Genomic DNA, 12,991 nt, shown 5'->3' on the forward strand with positions numbered 1-12,991 from the left:
GCAAACTGTAAGCACTAATCTTAGCAATAAACCTGCCAGACTAAACTTTTCGCAGGTGTTCTTTACCAACTTTTAAATTCTGGGAAGTAAAACACTTCCTGTTTAATTCAGCAATAGCAAACTACATCTGGCAAAGAAACACTAAGACTTTCAACCAAGTCCTGGCAGTGACCCCAGCTAACACTGACATACTGGATACTGGCAGTCATTGCACTAAGTCCATAGCTATGCGAGGAAACAGTCAGGTCCATCTGCATCCACAATATTTCAGCTAAAGTGGAAAATTAAAAGATATACCACTCTACTAACTGTTTAGAGTAGCTGAAACCATATCTAAACATCATTAGTCAAGAAACCTTGCTTATGGTATGAGGAAGATTCATTCACACCTGAACTCTGTCATATAGATCCTTCAGATTTTGTAGCAACAGTGCAGGACTTAGAAGCCGCTTTATAATAAACATGCTTAATTTTGCGTACCTCAGCTACATGAATAGGTGTTGAGTGACAGTTGTCAAGACGAACACCATGGAAATACTTGGCAGTGATTTCAGTGTATTTTTTCATATGTGCCCAAAGATATGGGCAGTCTTCAGGTTTATTACCATAACGCAGTTTCACACTGTCTCCCCAACAAATAAGCTCTCTTCTCAAGTAAACATTTGAACCTGTAAGGGAAATAAATTCACTATAGTGTATACACATAGTGTAGAATGTGCACCAAAATGAAAATGTGGTATTTCATTTTCTACTGCTGAAGAAGAGGAAGACACTGTGATGAAGAGTAAAAATTCTAACAATAACCATATCAACTCAAAACCTATATATCCTACACTGTTGTATGATTTCAGGCTACTCCAATGAAAGACACACAACAAGAATAAGCAGCTAGTAAGTAAAGAGTATGGATTGTAAGTCACCACTGTGTCCAAAATCATTCACCTTAGCACAGCCTACCTTTTATCTTCACTAACGGCAACATAGCTACATGGACAGAAAAATTTGCTTTACCTGGATGTACACATGATTTTTTAAGGGTAATTTACAGAAGTAGCTGGATTTGCTTTGCAATTCCTATATTTGTGCTCTTCTGTATCATCTTTTCACACTGTATTCTCAGTTGAAACAACACGTGGCATAAAACGAAGGTGAAACACATGTAAAAAGCACCCAAAAAGCTGTAGATGAATTAAGAGAGAAAACTCAGTAATGGAAGTTAGGTATGCTAACTGTAGCCAGTGACTGAAGGAAAAAAATACAACAGTCTGCCCAGAAGAAAGGGCAATTAGCCAAACGGCAACTGAACAAAACCACCCTTGAAACACGTATTATCTTCATCCTTGTAAGGGAGAAAAAAAAAAAGTAAATAAAAAGCAGTGAAAGGGCTGTAGATTATTTTGCAGAAATGAGGTGTTTGCTAACTCCAGATCACCCTGGAGTATCAATCAGATTAGCTTCTAATGTAGACTCAACAAACTCTTAGATAGATGTTTTTAATTATAATTAAACTGGCCTTTGTTTGATTCCATTTACCAAGTGAACAACTACTCTGAAAACAAGAATTGTCAACTTTGTTTTTATTGGATATCAATGCTGTCCCCAGAGGGGTTAGAATACAATATTTCAGTGCACGCTGAATTCATACCCTATCTTACCTTCACAAGTAATCTGTATACTCCATTTGGATTAACTGAGTCATCTCTTGTCTGCCGGAATGCCACTCACTGGACCTTTCAAGGACCTCGTTTTCACTCACTAACACAGTAAAATACTATCCACATTTGTATTGCATTAGCTTTCTGCCACATTGTCATTGTCTTATGGAAATGCCAACAAACAGTAGTGTTGGTAAAAGTACAAAGTAAGCAACAAAGACAGTGACAGAAGTGGGGAGGCAGAATGTCCCCATTTCAGTGGCAGAAAGCCGGTAATTTCCCTCTCAAATCTTGCAAAACTGTACCTGAAGTCTCAGTTCTTACGTTTGATCTGTGAGCTGAGTAGGAAATAAAAGTGCTGTAAACTGAGTATCTGTCTGCTATTTTGCAACTTCACAGGAATACATATGGAAAAAAGATAGATTAAATAAAATCTTTTTTTTACTTTGGCTAGCATATCAAGAGTTATATAAGATGATTCAAAGTTCTTTTACAAACCTGGTTCTGCAAAGTTTCTAAGAGGATCATCTCCCATAACCCAGCCATTATGAGCCATGAAATAACAAGCTTTATCCGGCTGATGTATCATAGTTTCTTCTTCTTCCACAGTCAGCTCTTTGAATGGATAAGTAAAATACCTATGGAATAGACAGGCAATTAAAAAAACCAAACCAAAAACCAAAACCAAACCACACACAAGGTAACATAAGCTGAAATTCATTGTGTTTGAAATTAAATAAAAATATCTGCTATGAATTAGCTTGTAAATAAAACAGATACAAGAAGAAAGCAGCTGCTAGACTATAAATGATGGGAAGTTTTCTATTTTGTAGCATGCTTTGAAGGAGAAAGGACATGTGTTGCCACTATCTTGGTGTCAGCTGGTAGCGTCAGATTAAAGCCCTAGCTCTTTAGATACATGAGTGGCATCAGGTACATCAAACTTGAAAGGTCTAAGTTTTCCTAGTTCCACCTCTCTTCCACTTACAAGAACAATTTGCATTATGTAAGGCTTTGATGTGCTCTGAGTATTGTTTCATACCCTCTGGTCACATTTATCAAACAGTTATCGCTGTTACTTAAAAAAGACAGTCAGTTCATTAAGAGGCATTTGTCCATGGGAAAGAAAACATACACTTGTACATATAAATGTATACTTTTAATGAACTTTGAACTCACTTTCCCTGGATAGACTTGAATAGTTTACAAACAAACAAACAAAAAACAACCCCCAAAAATAATACCTGGTAACTAAAGGATATTTTCTACTGATAGGACCCAGCTTAGGACCATCGCCAGCCAGTCGTTCATAAACCACAGTCCCCACAAGACAATTGACAGCCTAGAAGTAATTAAATTATGCATTATTGAAATACATGCATTTATTTGCAATTGAAAACAATTCAGCATTAAAGCACAGTAATTCTAAGACCTGCTCTTGATGGTGATTAATTTGCCTGTATTGTTCAGCATTCAGTTCCTCAATCCTCTTGCGAAACCAGTTACAACATTCTTCTATTGCAGCTGGTCCATTGCTTATCAGGGAGACATCAAAAGCAGAGAAGAATTAGAATAATTTATTTTTAAAACATGTATACATAACTAAAAGGAATGAAAAATTAAATTTTTCCCATCTCTGAAAATAACTTTATTTATTTGATTTTGCAAATTTAACTTCACTTGTGATTTTAACTTGTAATCAATACTACAATACCTGTGTGGTATGAATGTTGCCAATGCGATATTCATATCTACAGTACACCCAAATCTTCTATAATCAGAGTCCTGAACTATTTGAAGATGTTGATTTGGATCAGATTTAGTGCTCATTTTGCCTAAGAACAAGATACAAAAGAGTATCCATAAAGTACCAATAGGAATTACATTTAAAAGACATACAACTTTTATAATTCTAGCATAAACAAGATATGAGTAGATAAAGGCTTTGGAGGGGTGCGAAGTCTTCAAAGGCTTTACTAGCCCTCAAAGCATTCTTGCATGCTTAAACCAGCACAGTAGATTTCTCACATCGCAAAAAAATGGGAATATTTTGTTTTCCAGCTTACTGTTAAGTTTACCTATAAATTTCTTGAACTATAAATATATAATCCACATGCTTCAGCACATACCCTTCCTTTACCTTGAGATAGAAGGGTTTTAAATTGCTGCACAGCTTTGTTAACATCCACTTGGAAAAATTCCCATAGTTTAATTTTTGGATATATATCTTCCCAAATTATTTTACGGATACACTGTAAAAATAAAAATTATGTTAGTTAATAATGTTGATGATTAATAAAACTAAGAAAAGCTAATTGCTTGTATGAATTGTTCAGAAAAAATATTGGGGAGTAAAGGGTTATTTCATTAAGTATATCTGTAAAGCATACACCATTTTTTGTGCATTTCCACAACCTTGGAAATACTAAAGGTTTATTGAGCTATTTATAATGTTCATTACCTTATACTTAATTCTTATTCACTTACATTCAGGTGATGATCATTTTCAATCAAGGGAGGAACCCCTTTAGCAGTACACTTCCCATCAGCCACCCTACAGGTCAAGTGCCACAGAGCTCTATCCAAGACCCAAGCTGGCTTCAGGTGAGGAGAATTTACAAGGTTATAGCCACATTCTGGATGCATCTTGAGCCATTCACTGTTAGTAGCTTATTCAAGAAAGGGAGGGGGGGAAGAAAAAAAAAAAGTAAGTACACAAGATGAACACTTAGTTGTTTTGTGCAAATGTCTTAACACCAAGAAGTTAAGGTACTATGATATGTACAGTTAGTTCACATTTCAACTAAAGTTTTCCATGCCAATAGAAAATCATGTCTTATGCAGAGGTGTGCATTACTGATAGCCATTTGTTTTGCAACAAATACAGCTGCAGAGACTGCAGAGAAACTTTTTGTTATTTACATGAAAATATGCAATAGTACCACCATAAAAAAATCACATTTTCATTGCAGGAAATATATCAAATAATGGACATGAAATACTCTTTGTGTGTTGAAAGCCAAATGTACATCCCAAACCAAGATTTAAGATGGCCTAAGTTGTTTATTTTTTAATATTCTTAACCCTATCAGATCCTACACACAGAGCCAGAGAGCAAGAGTGCACATATACTGCCCAAGAAATAATTAATGAAGAATGTAGTTAAATGGGCTTTTAAGAAAGGATTAGCTGCGACACTGCTGTGTACATAATAAGTAGCAGGGTGATGGGAAGTGATGCCACCGAGTCTTACACAGTAAGATGAGTGCACTGGCTGGTGCATGCAAATGGAACACTAGTTCAGATCAACCACTGCACTCTACTGTGTCTATTTTCTAAACTTTCCCCATAGCCTCAACAAACACCAGAACATATGCTGAACATTAAGAATTAATTCACAGAAAGTAAGGAGCCTTCACTAGAAAATGAGTGCAATATTCTAACATAAACAGTAGTGTGCATGCAGCAGTATGAGTAAATACATGTACAGCAGAGAAATTCTTTATTTTGGAAGTATGGAAGAAAAATCCTCAGGAGTTAATCTCTTTCCATTTTTGGAACAGCCCTAAACACTGTTTAACTGAAACTAATTTTTGCACACACTTTTGAATGAAACTCTGCAATTGAAAAACTAAATATTAAAAAAAGGCACAGAGTGTATAAGAACAAAAAAAAATTTACTCAAGTTTTACAAGTTTTTTTTTTTTTAATCATTTTTCATAGAACATGTCTTATTAATCCATTATTTTAGAAAAGCATAGAAAAATAGTAGTACTTCACACAAGGGAAAATACATAACAAATTATTATATTTGAAACATGAAGAAAGAGCCATTAACACGTCCAAAATTATAGCAGAACAATTAACACCTAGAACTCAAGTTTGCTTAGTTCAAAGTTAAAACAAAAACATCCAAGGGAAAGAAAAGAGTATATTCTTTCAGTCTATAGTATGAACAGGTCTTCTGAACAATCTCTCACATTACATCTCAACATCATTACAAACATGGCAAAATCCGTGTTTATAATTTCCACAAATAATTTGACCGTAAGATCTTCATAGTTTAAATGCCACCTACAACTAAAACCACCATAGTTATTTTAAAGTTACATAAAGCAATAATAAACTCAGGCTGTTAAAGGGCAACCAGATCCCCTCCCTCCCCCCCCTCTTTTTTTTTTTTAATACATATACTACTTCTGAAAAAAAAATATTTTTCTCCAAAAAGATAAACTAGTTTACTCCATTAATCTAGCAAGAACCACAATTTACTATAAAGGACTCTCATGAATAAATACAATTAATTCTAAAAAGCCAATAAATCATTTAAATCTAATTTATCATGTAAAAAAGAAAAGTCAACAGGCCTTCCACTAATTCTGGTATAGAACAGAATTATGTTTTCTGACCAGAAGGTAAGCTCCAATGATTCATAACGTAACACCAAAAGAAATCTAATTCTGCAGAAAAAATTGCCCAAAACATGACTTGTAATTACATTTGTTGCAGCTGGGGAGAAAATACACATAAGTATAAAAATATGGAAATATCAAGATGAGCAATTCCAGAAAATAATTTCTAAAATTCATTACATTTGTATTAAGAAAATAACCTCATATTTTTCAAAGGACTAATTAATTGCTATAAAATTAATCACAAACTTAATATTTAGTAGTGATGCTCACTGCCCAAGACTTTTTTTTTTCCTCCCCCTTATAAAGGTGAAAAAAGGTCATGTTTGATGTGATTAGTCAAGTGCTTGGAAATAGGATTTACTCAAGTGTTAAATTGCAGTTAGACAAAAGTAGCCTCTTCTGAAAGATAAAGAAGATAAATCATATCATTTATTTCAGTTTAGTTTATTACTTTATACTACAGCCACTGAAAGCTCAGAAAAGAAAAGAAACAAACAATTCTCCTTCTTCTCTGTAGTGGAGGGTGTCCCTGCCCATGGCAGGGGGTTGGCAACTAGATGATCATTAAGATCCCTTCCAACCCAAATCATCTTATGATTCTATCTCCTGGTGAAAAGTAAATGCCAGCAAACACAGTATTTCTTATTTGAGGGTGTTTGAACACCCTGAAGGAAATGGCAGCCTAAAAAGGGCACATCTACACAGTTACCAGACAGGGTTTACAAGTTTATCTATAACACCTGCTAATACACCAAAGGTGCATCTGTATTTAACATTAGCACATGCATGTACTTTACTTTTAAAGTCAGGCCGTAGAGGCTGGCTTTCATCAGATCCAAACAGAGAACTCAGTATCAAAAACTGATTCCCACCATTCCATACCATACAAGCAGACTGTTCTCCATTCCAGTGTAAAACCCAAACACCTTAGCTTAACCACTTAATATTTAAAGTGAGCTGTCTGACTTTACGACAGGAACGGAGGGGAAGCATTGCCATTTTCATACAGTGGTTGCAGCTAGAAAGCAGAAACTACCAACAGATACAACCACTGTAAGCTGAAGGGTCATGAGCTGTTAGCATTACCAGCCTTAGAAGATTTACTGAGACAACTTAAGCTTTTAATGCAGACATGCTGCAGAATTAATAATGATGTACAAGTATCCATAATCTGCTCAAAATACGTGACTAGACACTTTGTGTCTTTTACATTCAAGTGGATCTATGAAACATGTTTTACAATTAAATCACCCTAATGTGCAGGAATTAATTAATTTAATGACTAGAAATTACTGTTCAATTAAAATAATAAAAAAAAAAGGTAAAGTTAAATTTCCATCTAATCAAGATCCAGACAAGAAGAACACCAAAACCTGTTTGGCTATTTTCTTATTTCGAACATCCCCAAAAAAGCTCCACAGGCATATACAACATTATTGTTTACTCAGACATTTGCCATTCTGCTTATGCTAAATTTGGCTTTTAACAAGTTTGGAGCCAGTTGTAAATCAAGAGGCTTTGATTATAAACAACAAAGAGAGGGGAAAAAATTTGAGTTTGAAAGCAGGAAACAAAGCCATCAAGTATACCTTGCTTAACGATGTAAGTCAGGACTATGGTCATTTGAATATTTCTATGTTGTTAGAAGACACTTCTAAACAGCCTTTCACCATAGTATAAGTGTTTAGTCATCCATCCCAATGAAAATTACTTTGGACTCTGAATGTAACCTGAAAGTCCTTCTACAAATGTAGCCAAATAACGTGACATTTCTCCTCTCAAATATATTTCTGGAGTCTAACAATTAGTTTGGACTTAGGCATTTCTGTGCATAAAAACATTCTCCTTGGTAGCATGCAAACAGAGAGAGTAAAAAGATGACAGGATCTCAAACATGTGAGAGAGAAACTGGACTTCTAGTTGGTAAAGTGCAAGAAATTTTTTTATCCAAAATTGGGAGAATGTCTAAAAGCCCAATTCCCTCAGACACATAGCCAATAACTATACTTAGTAACTTTTCAACAAACAGGGCAAACAACAAGGCCCACATTGCATTGCAGACTGATTGGATAGGAATGTTTGGCAGCAGTCAACACCAAAGAACTAAAGCAAATAAAGCTTGAAATTCACAGATATCTGTTGTTAGGATTTTTTCAAGCCTCAGAGGACCATAACATCAACATACATAACCATTTGTTGTACTCCCTGCTAAGAGAATGCTAATTATTGTGATCTTCAGGATTACAGTGCAAGATGAAAACTGTATTATAAACATAATAAAAGTAAACATTATCCAAGTAATCAGCAAAATTACAAATTATTAAGTACTATAATTTAAATTTCATCAGATCATACTGAATAGAACCCACTGTCCCTCAAGCAATTAATACAAGTAAAGCCTTAAAGGCATTGGCGTATCTATGCTTAAAAAACCCCACCTCAAACACAAAGCTCTTTTTTCCCCCCCCAGACTGAGCTGTAACATTTCCTCCATTGCTTAATCCTCGCTTCTTGTTCCTATTCTGTTTATTGTCTGCATGTTAGATCCAAATTAGAGCAGTTACTTTTAAGCAGCTACAAGAATAATACCCTGTTTAAAAAGAAAGTACTCAGTTTATGTTCACCAAATAAACGAATAGAACCTGCATTATGAATTATGTGGGAGATGCACACTGCAAGATGATAAAAAAAGCATATTATAAAAAAATACAGACACATGCACAGTTCATTAATTCTCTGTAAGAAGGGCTCTATTCACTCTTACTCTTTCAGCAACAGTACTAAATTCTTTTACATCTGTTATGGAGACACATCAGTTATAATTGTAAAGAGCTATCGTGGATTTGAGAGATTCAAAGACAGAGACAACTGAGTTACTTAAAATAGCTACTAAAAGTTGGGTTCAAGGGGGAAAGTTAAGGGAAATAATGAAATATAATTATAGGACCAGTCTGGTTATTAACACACACAAAAATCATACCAGTGTGATTGTAGACTACATCTGTGATGCAAAGCATATTCCATTCATTTTTCAATTTTTCCACAAGAGCTCCTATATCGCTCCAAGTGCACTTTTTATTATGGCTTGAAAATTCAGGATTTACTTCTAACTGATCAGCCAGTGAATAACATGATCTAGACAGTCCAAGCTTCTGCAGTGGTGTAAAATGAATCATGTTGTAACCTACGTAGTAAGAAGCCATTTATTTAATAAGAAAAACAAATTCCAGTCAAAGTTAATTGAAAGAAGCATAATAAGTTACAGTTATAACATATACTTAAAAAGCTAGTGTTTGGAATAGCCAGTGTAAAGTAATTTGAATCTTCTCCTTGAAATTCTACATAACAAGCTTTATAAAAATCACCCTGACAGTTCTACAAACTTCCAAGTCTATCTGAAATCAAGACAATATAAAGTGGTTTCCTGTATTTGGAAATCCCTGAATTTTTGGACCTCTTCAAATATTTTAATCATTTCACTGACTTAATCTATTAACTAAATTAAATTTAGTAGAAAATATTTAGTCTACAAACTAAAGAACACATGAGCTGCTTACACTGAAGAGCTTCAGTGTAACTTTGGGGTTTGATCATAAGACAAAAACATATATCCTTTAATATGTGTATTAGCATTACCTGTTTCTTTTGCAACTTTAAGCCTATCTTCCCATTCATGAAACGGTCCCAGACACTTAGCGAGGAACGTCTGGAGTGTAACACAATCCAAAGGTAACACGTGATTATCAGCTCCAACATGCAAAATAGGATCCACAACTATGTAACCTCCACCACTTTTTTCATTTCTAGGAAAAATTAATTTTTGTTGGTATAGTGAACATCCATTGTACCAGTCAGTTTCAAAAGAGAATCCAACAAGCACAGCTATTTCAAAAACAGAGTAGCCCAGTACAGTGGTTGAGGGGAGGTGGGGAACAGGACTGCAGGGCACCTGAAGAAAAGAAGAAACACTGAAGAGATGTTCACTTCTTAGGCATCATCTCTCTACTGGACTTACAAGAATACAATTGGGATGCAGAGCTTTAAAGCCTCTGCAAAAGTGAGACAGAGTATTGGGTCTTCCTTTCAGGACACGGACAGAAACAGAGGAAGCATGACTGCCCATCTTTTATACAGAGACCTCCATTTGGAACACCATCATGGGAAGAGACCTGAGCTAAATGCCCTTTTAAGCCTAAAGGAATTTAACCACCCATCTTCCAGAAACTCAGAATACCAGACTACAAACATTAGAGATACTGGCATTCTCTTCTACACTTGTCCTGTTGAAACAAAGGAGGAAGTAAAGAATCTGAAGTAAAGCACGACAGAACCTCTGTGCTAGAAAGACAGAAAACCACCTTTCAAAGTCAATGAAGAAAGTGCAAATTAATCATTCAGATACTCAGAATGCTAACGACTTTGAAAACTTGTAAAAGTGGCTTGCCTTTCCAACATTCACAGAAAACTGATCAACTTTGTTCTGTATATTCTCCAGAATATCTTTGCATTAGAAACTATTAAACAGTCACCACAGCTACTGCCTTTTATTAGCAGATTCAGATAGGCCCATGGCTGCAATTTGAAAAATGCATGGAAAAAATCTTTTTATTCCTAACAGTGATTTTTTAACGTTAGACGAAGGGAGCAGACTGCATTTGGCTGTAAGTATAGCATTTCACTTACCCAAGACTGAAATAGTACTGGTATGACCCAGAAATTTGGAGATCCAGCTTGCAGTATTTGTCAGAGTCATCTTCTTTTCCTGTGGGATTGTGCCACGATAGTGTCCTGAACTTGTGGCGATCAAATACTTCTCCAGAAGCTGGATAATTTGTGTATACAGTAACAGGCTTGCCTTGAAGAGTTGGGCCCAATCGGAACTGTAGTTCAAAACCTCAAGAAAAAAAAAAAAGATAAAATCAATTTATCAGGAAGACTAGATATTTCTATTCTGTATTTACAAATCATAATTTGATATTATGTTAAGAAGAAAGTGCACCAACATATCTGCCAAGAATTTCAGCAGAACGGTGTATTTCTACCGCAACAACACTCCCTACTTTCCTAACGTTCTTCTTTGCCCACTTATATAACACTAGTCAACTCCTTTCCAATTTGTTCATCTTTGCTATATAAAAAGTCTATAAAAATCAAAACAAAACACAGCAAAACACCATGATCATCAGACTACTATGCATATTCTGGATTATGTAGTATTCAAGTATTCAGGTTTATCAAGTCTATATATAAAGCCGACCCACAAAAACATCTGAAAAAAATAGGAACGCATTTCGAAACAGAAAATATTTCTGGTCCCTTCATTCTCCCTTGAGGGTTTATTAAACAATGCTAAACTCCTTATGCTTTTAACTGTAAAGTGATATATACTTGTGTGTAATCTACAATGTACAAACAAATCGTTAAACTTTCAGAGAGCTCAACAAACCGAAGGGAGTTTTCTATGTGTGCTGCAGGTCACACACACATAGATAGGCTTAAGATTCCCATGATAATGAGAACAAAATTAAGTTAAAATAAATAAAATAAAAAACATACTGTAGTCCATTCGGTTGGAGACAAAAAATTCAATTTAGTCAACAGGTTTCAGAATAGGTTCTACTTGCAGGTATGAGGGCCACCATCATATGCACGGCTAATTACAGGGTCCTTTCAAGTGACTGATACAGGTATGAGTGCTTGCACAATAACTTTTACTAAATTACATGTCAGTCACGTAGTAAACTCTAGTAAGATACCCACTAGCCCTAGCAGTCTTCAAAATTGGAAGTAAAAGAAACCTGAGTATTTGTAAAAAGAGAAAGTTATTACTACACAGATAATGAATTACAGTGTGTTAAAAGAAACCCTGAACAATGGCAAGTTTCAAGTATTTTAAATTGAAAAAAAGCCACTTGCTTACTAAGCAGAATCATGGGGATACCATGATTAATACCAGAATTCAATGTCTGAATACATTTAAATGTAAGTCTCACCAAGCTTGCAATTTGTCTTATTAACATAATCACCAGTGCACCAAAAACCATGATGTAAAGCAGCGGTTTTAGGATCTCAACGCCTGTCAGGTGAAATGAAGCTTATCTGACTGCAAAAAAAAAAATCTCATATGAAAAAAAATCACTTTTGGAAGGTTAAGTACACTCTCCCCAGTACTGTCCTGATATTTTATTACAGAGATTACTAAAATTAGAGCACAGGGATATATGCCATTGATATCTTATTTCCTGTAACACTTATACTGACATCAGGAATGCTGTGCTTAAAATTAGCTATGCCCTCTCAGAGACTGCTACCAGCAGAGGCACTTTGCATGTTTGATAGCCATGCACTTCTGTGTGACTCCTTCCAATAAAATTTACGCAACTGGAAGGATGAGTTAAAAATGGAGGTTAGGTTGCGCTTCTTCACTACTGACATTTTCTTAGATTACACTGTCAGAAAATTTTGAAATCAATATAGTTTAAGAGAATTCTTATTCTCAAGAACCAAAATCTTGCTCCTCTACTAAACCATTTTAATATTAGGTTCCTAGATCAGTAACATAAAGTAATAAAACCCACAAAATATCATGGGTAATAAATCATTAAAAATGTTTTCTAAAGACAGTGGCTTTATTTTCATAGTCTGAATTTCCTGACTGCATTACAGTGGACCAATGAGTGGGGTGTTTTTTGGTTTGGTTTTCATTTGGTTGGTTTTGGGTTTTTTGCAAATAGACTTAAGAACACTTCCAGAGAGAAATAATGTGAAGTTCTTAGAAGTATGTAGCCAGAATACTAACATAGCCCAGCTATAAGAAATCTGCCAGGCAAGATAAGATTTAGGAGGAGGTAAAGATCCCATATTTTGAAATATTACCTGAGACCTTGCAAAACATTAGTATTACTGATATATCTCAAAACT

General features: G+C 35.1%; 1 protein-coding gene across 8 annotated transcripts in view; it reads right to left on the bottom strand.

Moving 5' to 3' along the window:
• AGL (amylo-alpha-1, 6-glucosidase, 4-alpha-glucanotransferase) overlaps nucleotides 1-12,991 on the bottom strand; it is a 47,176-nt gene that overhangs the window by 23,243 nt on the left and 10,942 nt on the right. For 7 of the 8 annotated variants that reach the window (XM_054833320.1, XM_054833316.1, XM_054833317.1 and 4 more), the window contains exons 3-12: nucleotides 10,754-10,964; nucleotides 9,707-9,873; nucleotides 9,051-9,254; nucleotides 4,143-4,324; nucleotides 3,796-3,907; nucleotides 3,370-3,490; nucleotides 3,088-3,190; nucleotides 2,900-2,997; nucleotides 2,154-2,293; nucleotides 481-668 (exon numbers count right to left, since the gene is read on the bottom strand). In XM_054833320.1, coding sequence (XP_054689295.1) covers nucleotides 481-668; nucleotides 2,154-2,293; nucleotides 2,900-2,997; nucleotides 3,088-3,190; nucleotides 3,370-3,490; nucleotides 3,796-3,907; nucleotides 4,143-4,324; nucleotides 9,051-9,254; nucleotides 9,707-9,873; nucleotides 10,754-10,964 — 1,526 coding nt within the window. Of the gene's footprint in view, nucleotides 1-480; nucleotides 669-2,153; nucleotides 2,294-2,899; nucleotides 2,998-3,087; nucleotides 3,191-3,369; nucleotides 3,491-3,795; nucleotides 3,908-4,142; nucleotides 4,325-9,050; nucleotides 9,255-9,706; nucleotides 9,874-10,753; nucleotides 10,965-12,991 lie in introns of those variants that run through there. The other variant, XM_054833321.1, reaches the window with a different exon arrangement.

This window comes from Grus americana, chromosome 8 (assembly GCF_028858705.1).
Source record: "Grus americana isolate bGruAme1 chromosome 8, bGruAme1.mat, whole genome shotgun sequence".
In the NCBI taxonomy this organism is placed as follows: Eukaryota; Metazoa; Chordata; class Aves; order Gruiformes; family Gruidae; genus Grus; species Grus americana.